Source organism: Saccopteryx bilineata, chromosome 6 (genome assembly GCF_036850765.1).
Source record: "Saccopteryx bilineata isolate mSacBil1 chromosome 6, mSacBil1_pri_phased_curated, whole genome shotgun sequence".
NCBI lineage: Eukaryota > Metazoa > Chordata > Mammalia > Chiroptera > Emballonuridae > Saccopteryx > Saccopteryx bilineata.
The window spans coordinates 198,074,913-198,093,437 of NC_089495.1; the positions used below are offsets into that span (position 1 = coordinate 198,074,913).

Consider the following 18,525-nt stretch of genomic DNA (forward strand, 5'->3'; position numbering starts at 1 on the left):
CCAAGCTGCACTCTCTCCCACTGAAAACTCCCATCTTACCCTGTGTACTTCCCCAGCTCCTGGCACCTCTGCTCTGCTCCCCTCACAGCAAAGCCTTGAAGGAGCCCTCCATGTGCCCATCCACCCCGAGCCCTCCCTGCCTGTCTCAGGTCACCACAACCACCTCTGTACTGTTAAGTCTGGGGCGGGGCCCCTCAGTCCTCACCACACTCGACAAGGCCTGGCACACCTGACCACTCCCTTCTCTCTGGGCTTGCAGAACAGTACACTCCTGGTTTTCCTCTTACCTCACCAGCTGCTAGACCGCTTGGCAAACTCCCCCTACCTCTCCAACCCCCACCATCCGAGCAGCCCAGGAGCAGCCACTGGCCCTCTTCCCATTTTTTTTTAAGGTGAGAGGAGGGGAAATACAGTGTGTCCGTAAAGTCATGGTGCACTTTTGACCGGTCACAGGAAAACAACAAAAGACGATAGAAATGTGAAATCTGCACCAAATAAAAGGAAAACCCAGTTTCTGTAGGATGATGTGGCAGCATGTGCGCATGCACAGATGATGACGTAACACCGTGTATATAGTGGAGCAGCCCACGGCCATGCCAGTCGAGATGTGGACGGTACAGAGGAAAGTTCAGTGTGTTCTGTAGCTCGCTAATTCGAATCCGTGACCAAAGTGCAACGTGAATATCGGAGCGTTTATAACAAAGTGCCACCACAGAAATAACATTACTCGGTGGGATAAGCAGTTGAAGGAAACCAGCAGTTTGGTGGAGAAACCCCGCTCTGGTAGGTCATCAGTCAGTGGCGAGCGAGTCTGTAGAGGCTATACGGGATAGCTACCTAAGGAGCCCTAAAAAATCTGTGCGTGAGCCCATCGAACTGCACTGAATAGGTATGAAACTGGAAGTTTTCCTTTTATTTGGTGCAGATCTCACATTTCTATCGTCTTTTGTTGCTTTCCTGTGACCAGTCAAAAGTGCACTATGACTTTACGGACACACTGTTGTGAGGCAGACCCCCACATGTGCCCTGACCAGGATTTACCCTGCAACCCTGTCTTGGGCCAATGTTCGAGTACTGAGCTATTTTTAGTGCCTGAGGCTAATGCACTCAGACCAACCAAACTATCCTCAGCACCTGGGGCCATGCTCAAACCAAATGAGCCACTGGTTGCAGGAGGGGAAGAGGAAAAAAAGAGGGTTGGGGGGAGAGAAGCAGATGTTCACTTCTGTGTGCCCTGACTGGGGATTGAACCCAGGACGTCCATACACTGTTACTAGCCAGGGCCCCACTTCCCTTTTCTGTTACACATACCCACAGGTGATTCCAGCCTCACGGCCTTCCACATCATCTAAATGCTCCCCACGTAACATCTCTATCCCAACTTCTGCCCACCCGCCTACTAATATCTCTACCTGGACATGTAAGGGAATCATGTAACTTACCCCCCAAATGAACTGCTAACCCCCCAAACATGCTCCTCCCATGGTCTCCCCCACTTGTCAAAAGCAGCCCCACCCTTCCAGAAGCTCAGGCCAAAAGATGTCATCCTCCAGTTCTCTCTCTCTCACCCCCCAATCCCACAACTTCCTCCCACTCCGCCCTGGACTCTCCACTAGCAGCCAGCAGTCCATGTAACCGAAGTCAGGTCGTGTCACACCTCCCTTCCCAACCCTCCATGCTTTTCCATCACTTTCACGGCAACAAAAGTCCTTACTATGCCCTGGTCGGGGTGCCCATCTTCTTTGCCCTCTGGCGATCATAGCATGACCTCTAAACCATGAGCTTTTCAAGGCACCCCACACACACACTACAAGCTACCCTGACCTCTTTCCAGGACACCAGAGCAAGTTCTGTACTTCCTGTCTCTGACTCAAGTGGCAGGGCACACAGCTTATTGTCCCTGGCCTCTCCTGCCAACTTGCACCAGGGCCAACAGAGGGCTTTCTGCAGGAAGCTACTTGTGCCAGAACCACCTGCCCGCCCCGAACCCTGCTGAGGCAGGTTCCCTGGGACCTCTGCTTCTCCGGGCAGCTGCTCTGTGCCGTGGCTACTGCTGTGGGAGCCCAGCTCACCCCGCTGGGCTACGGCCACAGCTCAGGACCTACCGATCCTCACGATTCCGATCCACCGAGTAGAACTGCTTCCGCAGCCACCTGGAAGTAGAAGCCTGCAGTGAGGGCCACTTCCCCAGCCAGGGCCTGGCCGGGCGAGATCAGTAGGCAGTGCCCCTGCATCCCGCCCCCTGGAGCTCAGTGCCCCCATCCCTCACCGGAGTTGGGCAGTTCCCACCTCTCTATCTGCAGGGGAGTGGCTGCCTGCAGTGTGTCCTCCGTCAGCCAAGTCAGGCCCTTGACCCACATGTTCACTTCATCCTCGGATGTGGCTGTGTGAGGGTTGACAGCTGAGTTGAGGACACGCACCTCCCACAGAGCCTGGGGCCGGGGACATTCCCTTCAAGGACTCCCACCTTGCAGGCTGAGGGTCTTCAGGCGGAACTCCATCCCATACAGGATGACAAAGCAGTGGGACTGGTCTGGTCGGAAGGCGGGGTCCTCTTGGTAGCGATCAAAGTCCCGTGACGTCTTTCCTGGGCGGATCTCCTTGATTTCGCGAATGTCAACTAGGAAGGCGGAGGCGAGGCCAAGGTCAGGCTGGGGTCCCCAAGACTCAGCACCGAAACAAGAGCACCCTGGTTTCCTCCCTTACTACACACTTTTCCTCAGAGAGGGTCCACAAAAGAGACCCCTTGAGAGGCAGGGAGCCACGACCACTGCCCGGCCTCTGCTAAAAGCAGAGAGGTCTGAGCGAGGGTCTCAGGGAGCAGGGAGCTCTACCCTGGGCCCCTTCCCTTGCTGAAAACGCAAGTCATACCGACTGGAACAAAAGCTGGGCTCTAGAGAGAGCAATGGGGACCCATGCCTGCTCTATGGGGACCATTTCCTGACAAAGTGCACAAACCTAACTGTACAGGACCCAGGGAAGGGTGGGGCTGGGCAGGCCCAAATGGCCGAGTCTCGGGATCCATGAAGGAGATGATCAGGCCCAAAGAACTGGTGCACCCCTGAAATGGCCCACCCTCCAAGTCATCCATGAGCAAGTCTCAGCAAGGGGACTCATCCCGAGGCAGTGGCTGCCCACGGGACGCTTCCTACCCTGGTTATCCACGGCCCTGGCCCTGGCACAGCACAGATGAGGCGCGCACACGCCTGAGTAACAGACACCTGCCTTGGCTGAACTCCAGAAATGACACCAAGTGACTCATCTGACTCTTCCCAGTCTTGGTTTTACCAGCTATAAAGCGAAGGGCTAGGCTGAATTTCTCTAGAAGGCAGGGAAGGGAGGTAGAAAAACACACATGGGCTCTGGACTAGAACCCCAGCTCCGGTTGCAGGAGCTGTTGTGACCTCAGCAGAGTGACAGCTCCTTTGACCTCACTGCTTCTTCGTCTGGGAACCCAGGTAACCAAAAGCAGCATCGTGAGGGTGCTGTAAGATCCAAGTCCTAGGAGCCGGAGCTCCTGGCCCTGCAGGCAGCGTGGCAGGCGCTCACGGTGCCCACTCCACTCCTTCACCACAATAGGTTTGGGCACACAGGTTCTGATCCCAGACCCGGAGACAGTGGCCCAATCACGCGTCCTGGACAGGAAGCAGCAGAACTTCCAGGCCAGATAAAGAGAGATTTGGGGAGGATTGGGTCACACGGAAGCCTGGCTGACCCACCAGAGACAGCTCTCTGAGCACTCTCGAGCTTTAGAGCCTCTCCAAATGCTCCAACTCAGAGAGGCCTGGAAGGCGTGGGGCCAGGAGCAGTGCCAGCATGCCAGCCTCTGCCCAGGAGCCCTCCGGGACAAACCACACGCCACCCTGGCGGGAAGGCCGTAAGGTCCCTGTCCCTCTAGCACAGGTGGGCCCACCCATCCCACCTTGAGCAGTGGCAAGGCTTCTCGCCCCAACCCCGGGCGCCCCCTACACCCCCCTGATCCCGCCTGGCCTGCTCTGATGCCCTCAGCAGAGCCCTCGGGCTTGGTTCTCCAGCTGAAAGCCCTGACTCCCCTGCTGGCTGCCCTCCCCTGCTGCTAACGAGCCCCCCTTCCCACATCCTCCCCATCCTCACCGAGCGGTGTTCCGGCCCCTCCCCAGGTTGCTAAGGAGAACACACTCTTTCTGGCCTTCAAGGCTCTTCGTGATACGGCTCAATAACTTACCCTCGCTCTGCCCTCCTATCTCTGCTCCCTCCAGACTAGTTGGACCAATGGCATGAACAGTCAGGACCTTCCTGTCCCCCATTTCATCTTGGCTCCCAGACAGGGACTGTCTACCTACCAGTCTCTAATTTTACCAAGACCCAACTTGGAAGTGCCGCCCTGCAGTGGTCATACCCTTGGACCCTAGCTGTACTACGTGTGCACACACCTCCCCTCCCCTTGGCCAGGCAGAGCGGGCTCAGGGACTGAGGGAACAAATGAAACAGGCAGGCACACAGGTCGGGGAGGGCAACAAAATGGGCCTGGAGCTTTAAAAGACGGAGCTATACTCATGGAGCGGGAAAACCGAGTCACAAAGACCCAGCCCAGAAAGACAGGATTTCCAGGGATGGAAGGGGAGTTGAACAGGGGAAATGCCCAGATGAGAAACTGTAGATCTGCTACAAAGCCTGCCCTCTGAAACAGAAACCAGCGTGCTCTTCTGGCAGGGAGCTGCCGCCACCCCCACCCCCACCTCTCTGGTGCAGGCCCGCAGCCTTGCACATAGATGCAGGCAGGCCGAGGGCAAGGCCTGCGAGCTCCACATCCTGGGCCCTTCCTCTGAGCCCCGCCCCTGGGCACTAGAGGCAGTCTGTGGCCTGGCAGCGAAAGGGTCAGTACAAAGCCTGCCGCCAGGCCACATGCAGCCACCTGACACATGCACACTCAGACGGCAGCCCTGGGGGAAACCCTGCCCCGCCCTGTGCCCCTGGGCACACTTCCATTCAGACCAGACTAGATGCAGACCTGGCGCCCACCCAGGAGAGGTGGGCACGGAGTAGCTCCAGGCCAGGCTCCAGGTTGCCCAAGCTCTTGCTGGCCACACCTGGTCCCTTATACCTGCCCCATTGGGAGGCGCCAGCCTGGCCCCGGGGCCTCTCAAGTCCAGCAAGTCAACAGCAGGCTGCGAGGACGCGGCACTAGCGTGAGACACTCTTCTAGATTCTAAAAAGCCACATCCTGTGCCACATCACACCCCCATCCTCTGCCTCACAGAATAGAGCTGGGTCCCCTTCCCGGAGAGAACCGGGCCTGGTCCCCAGGACTGTCACCATGAAGAGGAGACTAGTTTGGGGGAGGCATGCTGGGCCAGACCTGCAGTGGGACTGGAAGGGCAGGGGGAGGGAGGAGCAGGAGGTCAGCAGTACCACTGACTCCCACAGACCCATTACCTAGCACTCACCCCAATGCACCACCACGGGAGAGCATGCTCAGGGGCACATGGGGGCAAAGAAAAGCCCGAGGCCCTGAGAGGGGCCTGCTAGGCTGGGGACAGGGGATCCGATGACAAGGGCTCGAGTTCAGACCAGTGCACGCAGATGTGCTCCAGGCCAGAGGCCACTTCCTGGGCCTGCGGCAGCCACAGAGTGGCCATGTGGGCCCCACCACCCCGCACAGGGTGGGGCACAGAACAGGAGACTAGCAGGGCTGAAATCACAAAGACCGAGTGTCCAGTCCCAGCTCCAGGCTCCCAGCGCGGGCCTCGAACAAGCCTGCTTTCCTCTCCAGCAGGCCACAGGTCAAGTGAAGGCTGCAGGGAGGACAGGCGTCCCGAATCCCTTCCCCTGCAGACAGACGGCGACGCAGAGCGCCACGCAGAAGTGGCCTCGCCTGCCCTGACCGCTGTGACCCGGGATCGGTGACTGCTATGGTCTCCACACAGAAAGAAGTGATTGCAGCCTGCCAGCAGGCTTTGAACAAGGCCAAGTGCACGAGACGAAGTGTGCCTGACCATGAGGCAGGGAGACCCTCCTCTCGGCCCAGGGACAGGCTCCTGGCCCGAGACCACAGAGACCAGTGGTTACTCAAAGCCAAGTGCTTGGGTCACACAGACCTGAACAGTAACTGCCTTCTGGATGCACAAGGACTGGCTGTCCCTTTCTCGTCAAGCCTCAGGCTCCTCATCTGAGCCACAGAACTGACTGAGCCCTTCGGGAGCCGGAAAGCTAGACAGCACGGCCGGGCCCGCTGCCTCTGTGGGAGTGGGCCCCCGGTGGGGGGCATGAAAGGGACACGCTCCCTGGCAGGCAGCCAGTCTGGAGCCTGGGCCGCTTCCTGTCTCAGAACCTGGCTCCCCAGCCACGGCCCAGCCCTCCTCCTGCCTGGGCACTGGACGACCCTGCAGGGTGCGCACAGGGCCAGCAGCCCTGCTGTCCAGGCAGTGTGCCAGGACAGTGAGAGTCTCAAAGAAGAAAAAGGGGACCTGTGGGGCGCAGTGGACAGTGCTGGCCTGGAACACTGAGGCTGCCGGTTCAAAGCCCTGGGCTTGCCCGGGCAGCCAGGGCACAAACGGGAAGCAGCTACAAGATGATGCTTCCCATTCCTCCCGTCTTTCTCTCTCCCTCCTCTCTGAAGAAGTCAATAAATGACATCTAAAACAAACAAATAAAATAACAGGTGGCAAAGGCGGGACACCAAGACTTTTCCGGTTTCTCAACGAGCCTGGCCTAAGAAAGCCAGCCCCCTGCCCCAGGGGCAGGAACACGGTTTCACCCTGACCTTGGAAGGCTCTGGAAGCAGGAGAGGGAGTCCAAGTAGCACATCCAAGACCCTAAATTAGACTCGTTTCTTAGGAACCCATGTCCTAGTGTCCGCTGCCCTCAACGAAGCCACTTTCCAAATGGCCCTACACAGGCAGCAGTCCCCAACCTCTGGCCCAGTACCCACCCAGCAGGCAGGGCAGCCACGTGGGGGAGAGCTGGGAGCCAGAGCACGGCCCAGCCGAGGGGCTAACACACCAAAGTGAGTGTACAATAAAGGGACTGGAGGACATCCCGAAAGTCACAACCCCCCACATGAAGATGTGGCCACGAAACCACCACCACACAGAAAAACAGAAGGAAACGGTACATATGACAGACTTCTAGATATGAAATGTGCTTTTAACAAAATAATCTCGTTTTCCCTTTAAAACTGTAACTGTGAATTAACTGATGTAAACGCCAATGAAAACTATTCACGTAAAAACGCATATAAATATGAACATTTTACAACTTAAAGAAATTGCAACTCACGGTGAATATGAGTCTTTAAAGTTTGACAGTCTGACAGGTGAATATCACTCAGACAGGCCCCTGCCCCCTGGGAACTTTCAGAGTCCCCTGCGTGGTGTGAACCCGGCCGGCCCTGCAGAGGCATCGCGGGGAGTGGGGAAAGCCAGGCCTGGTCCAGAAGGGTCCAAGTCCAGTCAAGGCATCGCGGCCCACAGACCCCAGCCCTACGCCGGCTCTCGGCCCTCCTTTCCTCCTCTAGGCTTTGCCCATGCCAGCGCCACCTGCTCTCCCAACTCTCCGCCAGGCCCGGGCCAGCAGCACAGTCGGTGCCCATGACTTGCCACACCATTTAGTGCTTCCTGCTGTCTAGGCCACTGGCCTGTGGGCTGCCCGGGGAAGAAACCACTTTGGACTCTTCTCTCCATTCCTCAAACCCAGGTCCTGAGGAGACCTCAACGTGTGCAGAGAGCTGAGGAGCAAGAAGGAAAACAGAGGGCTCCACGCCAGAGCTCGTTATCTAAAGGAGGCAGCGAAGGCTGCGGAGCTACTCCAAACTGCGCAAGTGCAGGGTCAGCAAGGTGGCTATGGGGACAGGATAAAGGGCCAGGCACAGCTGGGTGGACGTGGCCCCTGGGAGCCCGGTGCAGTCTGCAAACAATGGGAAGTGTCTGCACAAAGGCTCCTGTAGCGAGTGGGAGCCGCGCCAGCAGATGGAGCTTAGGGGAAGAGGGAAGAGAAGAAGAGGCGGGGCTCCCTGAGCACCCCACCCGGCTGAGTGCCAAGCCTCGGCCACTAGATCAGAAGGGTGGGTCCTGGGGGTCAGGAGGGGTGCACACATCTCCCCAGAAATGCTCTCTAACCAACCACCCTCCCCACGCACAGGACCATTTCGAGCGCCCACCCTTCAAGTCAGCCAACCACTTCAGCACCCTCCAAAGAAGTGACCCACCAGGGCCCAAGGGGACACAAACTGAGCTTAGTCTTTTCCCCCAGGGGATGCTGAGATACCAAAGGGAAGCCCCAAGGAGAAGCAACTGCCCTCCGGCCAATTCCTGGCCCCGCCTCTCAGCCACCCCACACACAGGTCCTGCACAGCACCCCCAGGGTCGGGCAGGCACTGCACTCCCAGTCTCCTTCACAGGGAGCCAGAGGCCAAGGGGCTCTGTACCCCAGGACACCTGTCCTAACCAGGAACACAGAGCCGTCCCAGCTCTGCAGGCAAAGGATGGCGGTGCCACAGAGACAGACGGGACCGGGCACAGGCGGAAAAGGAGCCGGCGCATGGGCTGGCCAGCAGATCCCAGGTAGCTGCCTACTGAACACCACAGCTTCTAGGAGTGAGAGGCCGCCACTCCCCTCTGCTGAGGCCCTAACCTCCGCACTCCACCTTCAGTCCAGAGCAGCGCCCACCCGGCTCCAGCACAGGAAAGCAGAAGTGCAGGGGTGGGGAGGCCTCTATGTCAACCTTACACACATGAATCCCAGCTCAGAGACCCAGGGTCATAGGGTCACGTAACAACGGGAAAGCGAGGCTGAGCTGTCCCCTTCCCACTCCTGTGTAGCAGCTGCCTTCGAACCAGACCAGCAGGGAAGTGGGGAACAGAGCCTTCCCAGGATGCCCACAGGGAGACCCTGGCCGGCCCTGGAGTCCCAGGTATACCAAGGGCAGAGGTCAGCTTCTGCCCCTGCCTGGTTTGGTAGTCACCATTCCCAAACACCTGATCGGGAAGAGCAGCCAGGCCTGACTCAGCATCCGGTCCTCCTCCCACCTTGATAAACAGGAAAACGCCATTCGGTCAGCTGGATGGAGGTCTGCGGACCCTCCTCCACAGGACCCTACATCCCTGGTACCAACAGCTCAGGTCACAGCGAGAAGGGACCCTCACCAGCGCACACGAGTCTTCTCGAGTCCAGATTCTAGATGACTCCTCTTGGAAGCAGTGAGGATAGAGGCTCCCACGAGTCTCATCAGTCACATGGTGGTTCATGGCAGAACTGGGACCTCTGCAGTGACCCTGCAGCAGCTGATGCCCGACATGGGTATGCAGAGAAGGCAGCCCAGAGACCCTTCACACCCAGGTGGGCACAGCACGCCCAGGCCCCAAGTGAAGAGGGAAAGGAGGCCCTTCCCAGAGAACCCGGAGCTGGGAGAGCCGAGCAGCTGCCTGTCAGGACGACCGACCCGTTCCATCCTCTGCAGACACCTGTCCACGCTGCCAGGCCTGGGCTGGGCCCCGGCTGAATGGGACCAGTAATGCACTGGAGTTCCTGGCCTTCTGAGAAGGGCCCTGCCCGGGGAGCCAGGCAGGGAAGCAGCTGAGGCCCTGCGGAGAGGACAGCAGGGAGACACCGTCCGTGGTGAGCGAGCACGGGACGCTGAGCAGGTGCACTGGGACAGAGGGCGGGGGAGGACCTGGCCCCCCACAGAGAGGGAACCCCGGGAGCAAAAGCGGCAGGAGCACCGATGCAGCAGTTGGTTGTTGGGGGACAGGAAGCTTGTTCAGTGTTGTAGAGGAGGGAGGAGGGAGAGGGACCCCCACCAGACTGCAACACCACAGTAAGGGAAGGTCGAAGCAAAGAGAAGGGGCTTGTCCCAAGTTTTCTGCCCAGGAACAGATGACTCCCCAGGCAGCACATGGGCAGCCTCAGGGACAGAGGTCCTGTGCACTCTGACCTCAGCCTCCCCTGCAGGCCAATGCTGCCCAAATTGTAGATGGCCTGTTTGCCAGGTCCCCAGTGACAGGAGAGGCCAAGGGTCCAGCAAGGACAGACCCCAGCACGGTCCAGGATCTGAAAAGCGCCCCCCTCCCAATGTATTCAGACTACTGGAAAACCAGCATCCTCAGCTTAAGTGACTGTTTTCTCTTCCTCCTTCCAGAAACTCGGAGCAATCAACACGGTGGAGCACACCTTCCATCTTGCTTGAAGCTCTGCCGTGGCCTCTCTCCCTCACCGGCTCTCCTGGTGTTCCTGCTTCCCCAGGCCTGTCCCTATTCCACGCTGGCTGTCATCAAGGTCAGGCTCTCTCCTCTCCTGACGTTCCCTTGTCCTTACCTTAGTCAGCGTCGCCCACACCCACAGCCTTGTGCCTCCTCTTACAGAGACACCACACACACAGCTGTCCCCGTCCTCGACCGGCAGCGTCAGAGCCTCCCCTCTAACTGCCTGACGCCGTCTCCACCTGCTCGCCTCAAAGAGAGCCCCACAGGACTGGACCCTGCTTTCTTACCTGAACCCGCTGGCACCTTCTCAATCAGCCAATAGCACTGCCTCCAAACAGGCACATGACCTAGGACTGTAGAATCCTCCTTAACACACCTCCTTCTCTCCCCACCCCAAACCTAACCCTTGCACAAGGTCTCCTGGCTTGATTCACAGCTGTCCTTACTGAGCACCGGGTGAGTGGTGACCGCACGTGCACTGTCAGGGCACCTGACCAGCAGCCAGGGCTCCGCACTGGAGTGTGGTCTCAGGCACGAACCATGCCCGCCAGCTTCCATGCACTGGTGCCTAGCAAGGAGGGGTGAGCTAGGGGAAGGGAGAAACACCTGGGGCCTCCCCCTTCCAAGGAAACGGTCAGAGCCTCTAAGTAGGGGCCTCGTGACAGGGTTTAAGTGGCGGCTGCAGAGGCTTCCCAGGGGGAGCTCCCTGGGTACCCCAGGCCTGTAACCCCCCTTTCTGGTGTCTGTGTTATGGCCACCCCTGCCCTGCTACCTCCCAGGGGGAGTGGGGACAGCCCTTAAGCCCCAGCAGAAGCGACCCTCAGTAGCAGGCTGGGGATGCTCTATGTAATGAAGGGGGCTGTCCTCAGAGGCCGGCTTGCGAGGACACCCTCCTCTGCTGCCTGCCAGCCGCTCGGTCTGGCCACACTCCCTCCGGGCCGTGCCAGCTCCAGCCGAGCCAGCTCCTTGTCCTCCTTCTGCTTCCTGGGACTCAAGGCCCCAGTGCAAGTCTGGACTCTGACCTCACTCTGAGGCGACAGGGGACTCACCCACTCTCCACCCTTCTCCCCAGGAAGCCCAGATCCGACCCTTAGAGATGGCCTCCCCTTCCCGATCTGAATTCTCCAGTTCTACCCTTTTGAGACAGTGTCTGCCCTCACCCCCACCAGCACACATTCCGGGACAGCTGCCCCCCACTCCCTCCCCAGCCTGCGGAGCCCCACCCTCTCAGCGTGGCCGTTCCCAGGCCGGGGACCAGTACTGCCCAAGAGAGCAGCCAGGCACCAGATGTCCTGTTCCCCTGGACAGGGTGCTCTCTGTACTTCACTGCTGGCCTGGGGAGGCCCGGAGGAAAACCCCTGAACAAGTGACAAGCTCCCTTTTCCGTCTCCTTGATGGACACGCTAAGAGCTCCCAAGCCACAGTCCCAGGTGGAAACCAACAAGAGAAACTGGAAGCATCGTATCCTCAAATTCTGTCGTGGGGGAGGCAGTGACTGGGGTAAGAACACTGCCTCCCACAGCTGGGCTCCCAGGGACAACACAAGGACACGGTCTGCAGAGACGACCCAGCGTCCCCACTCCAACCCATCGCTGCCCAAGCCCTTGGCTGACCACCCCCTCAAGGAGGCTGAGGAGACTTTAGGACCTGTGGCCAACTCCTCCCTCCCTCTAGGGGTTAGTCCCTCTATGAACCCCTCTGGACCTGAGGCCGGAATCAATCCATCCCATGCAGTTAGAATTCCCCCAAACCTCCACACCCCAAGAGTCCCAGTGTGCTCTACGCCTTCCACCAGCCCAGGCAAGGCCAAGGCAAGGACACTGTGACCGCCACTTCCCTCAGGACATTTCAGCTCAGCCATATCCCCAGGTGTCCAAGAAAACAGGAAACCAGCCCCAAAGTGAAGGGCCCACCCCAACTGAGTTAGAATTAGATCTCATACAAACAAGTGGTCACAGTTGCAGCAGGCGAGCAGCCCAACCCCTCACCAGCCCAGTCAGTTGTTTGGTGCCAGGGCCTGAGCTCTGGTGAGACTGCCCACGTCTTGTACCCAGGTCCCTCATAGCCTTTGCGAAGGTCCTCTACTCAACACTGCCTGGCAGCCAGCAGGGGAGGGAGCCTGCAGGGGCAGGACGGCTGCTGCGACAGGGGACAGGGCAGACACTGGACACCAGTTCTAGCTGGACCCTCAGGCTCAGCCTACAGCACTTCAGGCACAACTGTCTCCTGCCGGCCCTGGGCTTTCCTGGTTTTCTGCTTGGGTCCCGTCCCTCCCCTGGTCCCTAAGCCCAGCCTTCTCTGGCCAGGCCCGCGCTCAGCAGAGGAGGTGCCAGTCTTCTGGCAGGGACAGGCCTGCCCCGTTTACTCTGCATCCTGAGTCCCTGAGCCTCGCTGAAGCCAGGGCCGCCCGCCAGCCCCGGGAAGGGCCCGGAAGGAAGCAGCAGAGCCTGTACACAAAGCCTCCATGTGGGCTATAAAAAGGAGCCCTGCCTGCTCCCCCAGGATGGGCCCAGTTCCTAGGAAGTGACGAGTGGGGAGAGAGCTCGTACTAGGGCCTGGGCACACGGCCACCACGGCCTCTCAACGGCTGGCCAAGCACCACCTCAAAAGGAATGAGTCTCACAAGGGGGGGGAGAACGTTAAGCACTGAGCCAAGAATGCAAGCAAGATTCTCCGAACCCCATCTCATGGGACCACAGCCTCCCCCAAAGCAACTGACTCCACCTTCTCACGACCCCTCCTCCCAGCCCTCGAGTATCCAGCCCTCGAGTATTCAGGGACCACACCTTCTCACCGCTTCTCCCCCCCTCCCCCCCCACACCTTCTCACCGCTTCTCCCCCCCTCCCCCCCATGCCCCTGCACAAGAGCAGGGGAGCCCTAGGTAGCCGTGATGAGAGGTTCTCATTCTGAGTGACAGCAGGAGGCTGCAGCCACAACAGACTAGGCTAAGCGGAGGCTCAAAAGGGGCACACATATTGGGACGAATGTAGGGAGATGACAGGCAAGGGCACAGCTATTAAGGAAGGAAGCCCTTCTGCCCCCACTAAAAAGCTTCAAGGACATTTTATGTTTTAGGCCAAGCGTCCAGAGATTTGGTAAAGGACACCTTTGTATTACATGACTTGTACTGTTACTGTAATGTACTTCATTCCCTGCGTTGGAATGTCTGTGGTGTGGATAGCAGGGAGAGCAAGAGGGGAAGGGGTACAATATTGGCCAAAGTAAGTTTGTAATATATGATTTTTCTACTTGTGTGTGATTTACAATAAGGGCTAGGCAACACCAGCTAAAAATGGTCAGTGAAGTTACAGATTGCCTTCCTGCTTGGGAAGGGCCATTATTTTGCTAATGGAGAGGTTTTTCTGTACTAGAAAGTTTGAAAGAAAGAAGAAAAAAAATCAGACCTCCCCCTCTCCTAGTCACTGAGAAGGAGAAACAATGAGGAACACAGGGGGGAAGGGGGATCTGAATAGCCCCTTCCTCTCCCCTTTCCTTAAACCTTCTACCTTACTGGGTGATTTCCACCACTCATTCTGTGACATCACTTAAAACCCCTCTCATCCTGAAATCGTGTGGTTGACAAGTACCTTTAGAGACAAAGGGGTCATGAGACCCTTGTATGTGAACCTGTGTTCTGTAAAGGGTAGATAAGATGTAAGAAATCTAATTTTGGGGGCACATGTGTCTTTGGAGCCACTAGCCCTGCGTGCTCCGCTGGCTTTTTTTTTTTTTTTTTTTAACAGAGGCAGAGATAGACAGGGACAGACAGACAGGAACGGAGAGAGATGAGAAGCATCAATCATCAGTTTCTCGTTGCGCGTTGTGACTTCTTAGTTGTTCATTGATTGCTTTCTCACATGTGCCTTGACCGCGGGCCTTCAGCAGACCGAGTAACCCCCTGCTAGATCCAGCGACCTTGGGTCTAAGCTGGTGAGCTCTTTGCTCAAGCCAGATGAGCCCGCACTCGAGCTGGCGACCTTGGGGTCTCGAACCTGGGTCCTTCCGCATCCCAGTCCGACGCTCTATCCGCTGCACCACCACCTGGTCAGGCTCCGCTGGCTTTTTAATAAATTTTCTGTTCCTCTTATAAAGTTATCCGAGTGTCTGTCCTCCGCTGGGTCACTTTCCTGTAACACTATGACACCAAAAACGTCTGAACACATGATACCTATTTCAAAGACCCCAGCCACGCAGCCTTGTGCCCCACGTGGGCAGCCGTCTCCTCTGCCCCAACAGCACATCACCCTCACAGCCCGAGTCACAGCAGTCCCCCAGCCCCCACCCTGAGTCCCTCTCAGCCGAGTCTGCCCAGGGCTCAACTCTGCCCTGGAGGGCTGACCCAGAGCTGCGGAGGCCACTCTCCAGGGACAGCGGTGGCTTCTCATAGACACGTACATGCAGTGAAAGGAAGAAACATCTTGGCTGCCGTCGGCCACTAAGATGCTGAGCCGTGCGTTACACAGCACATCCTCCCTCCCCTGACCTACGGAGGCCTCTGGCTGGTCTCCTCCACAGCGCTCCCCAGGCCCTGCGGTTATTCTTCTGCCTGGCTGTGCGTCCTTTCCGACTACGTCTACCTTAACCTTTATGGTCACCATGGTGCACGGCACATCGGCCAATGTCGGGCCCAAAGCAGAGCAGCGCGAGCAGGCGCGCTTGCTCAGCGTGCACGGGGGCTCACGGGGGCGCTTCCCGCCTTTCTTGCTTTTCAAAGGAAAGAACAGCTATGGCGACATAGAGATCTGCGGCCACCTGAACAAGGCAGAGGGGAAGCAAGCACGTCTAACGCAGTAGGTGGGGCCGCACTGAGGATGGGCACGGACGAAGGCATGCCCGGGAGCTCATCATCGGGGTCCTGAGAGGCCCCTCTCAGAGCACCTAGAGCACAGAGCCCCCGCTCCGAGGTCCCGGGCCGAGGCTCAGGTAGAGCTGCCGTTATGAGCCAGAAAGAGCCATCTTCCTCCCCACTGTGGGAGTGGGAAAGCCCCCATAGGGGCCGCTGTGACGAGACAGGGTCAGAGAGGGTCTGGATGGTAGCACTAAGTCCAGCTGGCCCACAGAGACACCTGAGACCACAGAGACACACCCATCTGGCTGGAAGGCAGGACAGACATCAGATAGTTCTGTCCACACTGAGAAAACACCCTGGCCCTACAAAACAGCCCATTGTACTGCCACTTTCTCCAGAGTGGGAGAATAAACTGCAGTGGGAATCAGAAACGCCAAGCTCCGGGCCCAGCGCTGCCATGAACTTCTGCCATGAACTTGCTGTGCAACCTTGCCCCTGGGGCCCTGGTTTCCTCGTCTGAGAGAGGGGGCTACTCCTTCCTGTGCTTCTTCAATCCAAGGAATCCAAGGAGCCGTGGTGCAACTCAAACAACAGATGAGAGAATGACCCAGAACTCGAATGCACTATTCAAATACCTGATTTTCCTCATGCCCCAGGCCTCTGTGCAGACTCAGAGAGGCAACAAAGGAAACAAGCAAGGCACTGGCTGGGTAGCTCAGTTGGTTAGAGTGTTGTCCCGACACATCAAGGTCGCGGTTTGATTCCCAGTCAGGGCACATACATGGATTAACCAATGAATGTGTAAATAAGAGAACAACAAATCAATGTTCCCTCTTTCTTCTTCATTCTCTAAAACCAATTTTAAAAAGAAAGAAAAGTAGGAAAGAGACTTCCAGCCCAGGTTACCAGAGCAGCACTAGAGGCTAAGCTTGGTGGTAGAACTAGCGCTCTGTCACTAAAGTGAAACCAAAGAAAAGAGATTCTTATTGAGTGACCATAAGTGCCAACTGCGACGCTGAGGACGTTCACATAAACTCTCTCCCTCTCGTATACGATCTCATTTGAGCATTGTTAACATACAGCTCCATGGGGGAGGAATTATTTTTATAGCTGAAGGTCAGTTTCGGATAGTTTACAGTAGCTTACCCAAGGTCACAGGGGGAGCTGAGACTGGGACCCAAACCTAACTGGTTCTAGCCACAAACCTCTGGTCACTGCAGCCCAGTTACCAACCACTGCTGAGGCACCCCCCGCCCGGCTCTGCTCAGGGCCTGGCTACTGTTACTATGCTACCCTCCTCCCCACCCCCAGGGGAGCATGGGCGCCTTGCCTCTACAGGGAGAACCAGGGCATTCCCCTCTCAGCTCACACCCACTTCTCCCAGGCCTCCCCAAAGTCCCCACAAACTTCTCCAGTTCTAAGAGAGGAAGTGAAGAGGGGAGAAAAATCTCTCATCCTCTAATGTCAGGCCCCGTGACATTATCCATCTATGGCCTCCTTGAAGCCGTGTCCCCGAGGAAAGGGCACAGAGGGGGAAGAGATGCCATGGATTAGTGGAGAAGGACGGTGATAAGGAGGGTGGTGGCACAGGCAGGCCCTACCACACTGAGGTGGTGGCACTAGAGCACCCCCTGGAAGATGGGGTCTCAGCATGTCTCTGGAGGAGGCACTGAGGACAGGCCAATCGGATGCCATCATATAATAACGGCAGCTGCTTCCAGCCAACTGCCTAGTTACCTTGCAAAAGCCAGTAGCGGAAACAGCCCTGACAACAGAGGGCGGCTGGGAGTTGGGGGAGCAGGTGGGGAGCCTCCCCATCCCTGAATCGCAGGGTGTGGGGCCAGGCACCAGCCCCCTCCATACAATAGGCTGTTGCTCCTGCCCCTCTCAGGTCCTCCTCGTCAGGGTTCCACACAGGAAGCATTTATGCCACGCCACACCTGATGCAAAGCACTTCACACATTCCCATCACACCCTCACAAAACCTGATGAAGTACTGTAAGTGTACTTACTACCTTCCTTTTGTAGATGAGGAGCCCAGAGAGGTGAAGTCATGTGCTCAAGGTCACGGAGCAAGAGGAAGTTGCAGATAGGCGTTTTAACCTGGGCCATCCAAGTTCAGAGCCCAAATGTAACCTACAGTTGACCCTTGAAGGGCAGGGTTCCTGCCCCCCCTCATCTGACACAGCTGAGAATCTGTGCATAACTTCTGCCACCTCAGCCATCCCTCACTATCCATGGGGACCCCCACAGACAGGGACCCCCACCCCAGATACCACAATCTGCAGATGCTCAGGCTCCTTACGCGAAACAGCATAGAACAATGCATAGAGCCAGCCCTGCACCCCCGCGGACTGAGAATATTGTTTCAGTCTGTGGTTCGTTGAATCCCTAGATGTGAAACCCAGGACCCAGGGAAGCAGAGGAATGACTGTATATGTATGTAAATATCCATGTACTAGTGGCCCAGGGCAGTTCAAACCCATGGTGTTCAAGGGTCATTGGTGCTCTGCTCCACTGGCTCCCCGGCCCCCAGCCTCTGGCCTTGGCAAGGTCCTGTCCTGCTGGTCAGCAGTCTCCGACCCACTGCAGCAGCTCGCTGGTCCCCTCCTCAACCTCTCCCAGACACACATGCCAGTCTCTCTGTCCACAGACTGGAGCACGTGAGCACGCACACCACGGCCCTCCTGAGCTGCCTGCAAGCAGCCCCAGCCTCCTCGCTCCCACAGCTCACGCTTTCCGACCCCTGCAGTGGGCCCCTGGGCCTCGGCCAGGGCCCGGGCAAGTTCCCCAATCACTCAATGCCCAGTTCCCAGGTCACCTCCTCTGGTTCTCTCCCCTCAACCCCAGCTCGCTACACAGTTCTCTTGGTACAGACCTTCACCATGGTATGTAACACATAGGGTTATAATTATACGTTCCAAAGCCTGTCTTCTCCAAGGGTCAAGGAGTTCCTCAATGACACAGACCACATCTTATTCATCTTTTGAACCCTCAGTAGCCAAATAGGTGGAGTTCAAATACTTATTGAACCAATAAATTCCCCTCATTCCAAGGGGCTACTCAGAACAAGGCTAGTGGCCAACATCTCTACTGGTGACTTGAGTCGCGCACCTGCACACCTGCACACATGGAGAAGCAGCGTGTGGTGGCGCCCATGGCAGGCATGTACGTGCTCAGCTCCTCTGGCCACCTGTGCAGATCCCCTTCCTAAGTTCTCAGAAAAGAGAGCCCCAGATGGCCAGGGGGTCCGGCAGGGCTGGTCTGAATCCTGTACATCAGGGCAAGCCTGGGGTGCTGAGGAAACACCAAGAGGGCTGACTTCCCCTGGAAAAACTAGTCAGACAGGAAACACAAAGATGGCAGGCTCTGGAGATCCGGACACGTGCTCTCGCCCCTCTCCCACCGGGAGCAGTCAGCCACTGCAAGGAAAGCCCCTGACAACACCCAGCCTGAGCAGGTTCCGTGGGCCTAGACCTCAGTGCAAGCCTCGTGGTCTGTCTCCTCACCACTCTGACAGCCACAGGGTCAAGCCCCACACAGCTGCCCCAACACCT

At 57.5% G+C, this 18,525-nt stretch overlaps 1 protein-coding gene across 4 annotated transcripts in view; it reads right to left on the reverse strand.

The window, feature by feature from the left end:
• Positions 1-18,525, reverse strand: part of PLCG1 (phospholipase C gamma 1) — a 35,705-nt gene that overhangs the window by 12,654 nt on the left and 4,526 nt on the right. For all 4 annotated transcript variants that reach the window (XM_066234146.1, XM_066234143.1, XM_066234144.1 and 1 more), the window contains exons 3-5: positions 2,468-2,620; positions 2,290-2,383; positions 2,106-2,153 (exon numbers count right to left, since the gene is read on the reverse strand). In XM_066234146.1, coding sequence (XP_066090243.1) covers positions 2,106-2,153; positions 2,290-2,383; positions 2,468-2,620 — 295 coding nt within the window. The remainder of the gene's footprint in view (positions 1-2,105; positions 2,154-2,289; positions 2,384-2,467; positions 2,621-18,525) is intronic.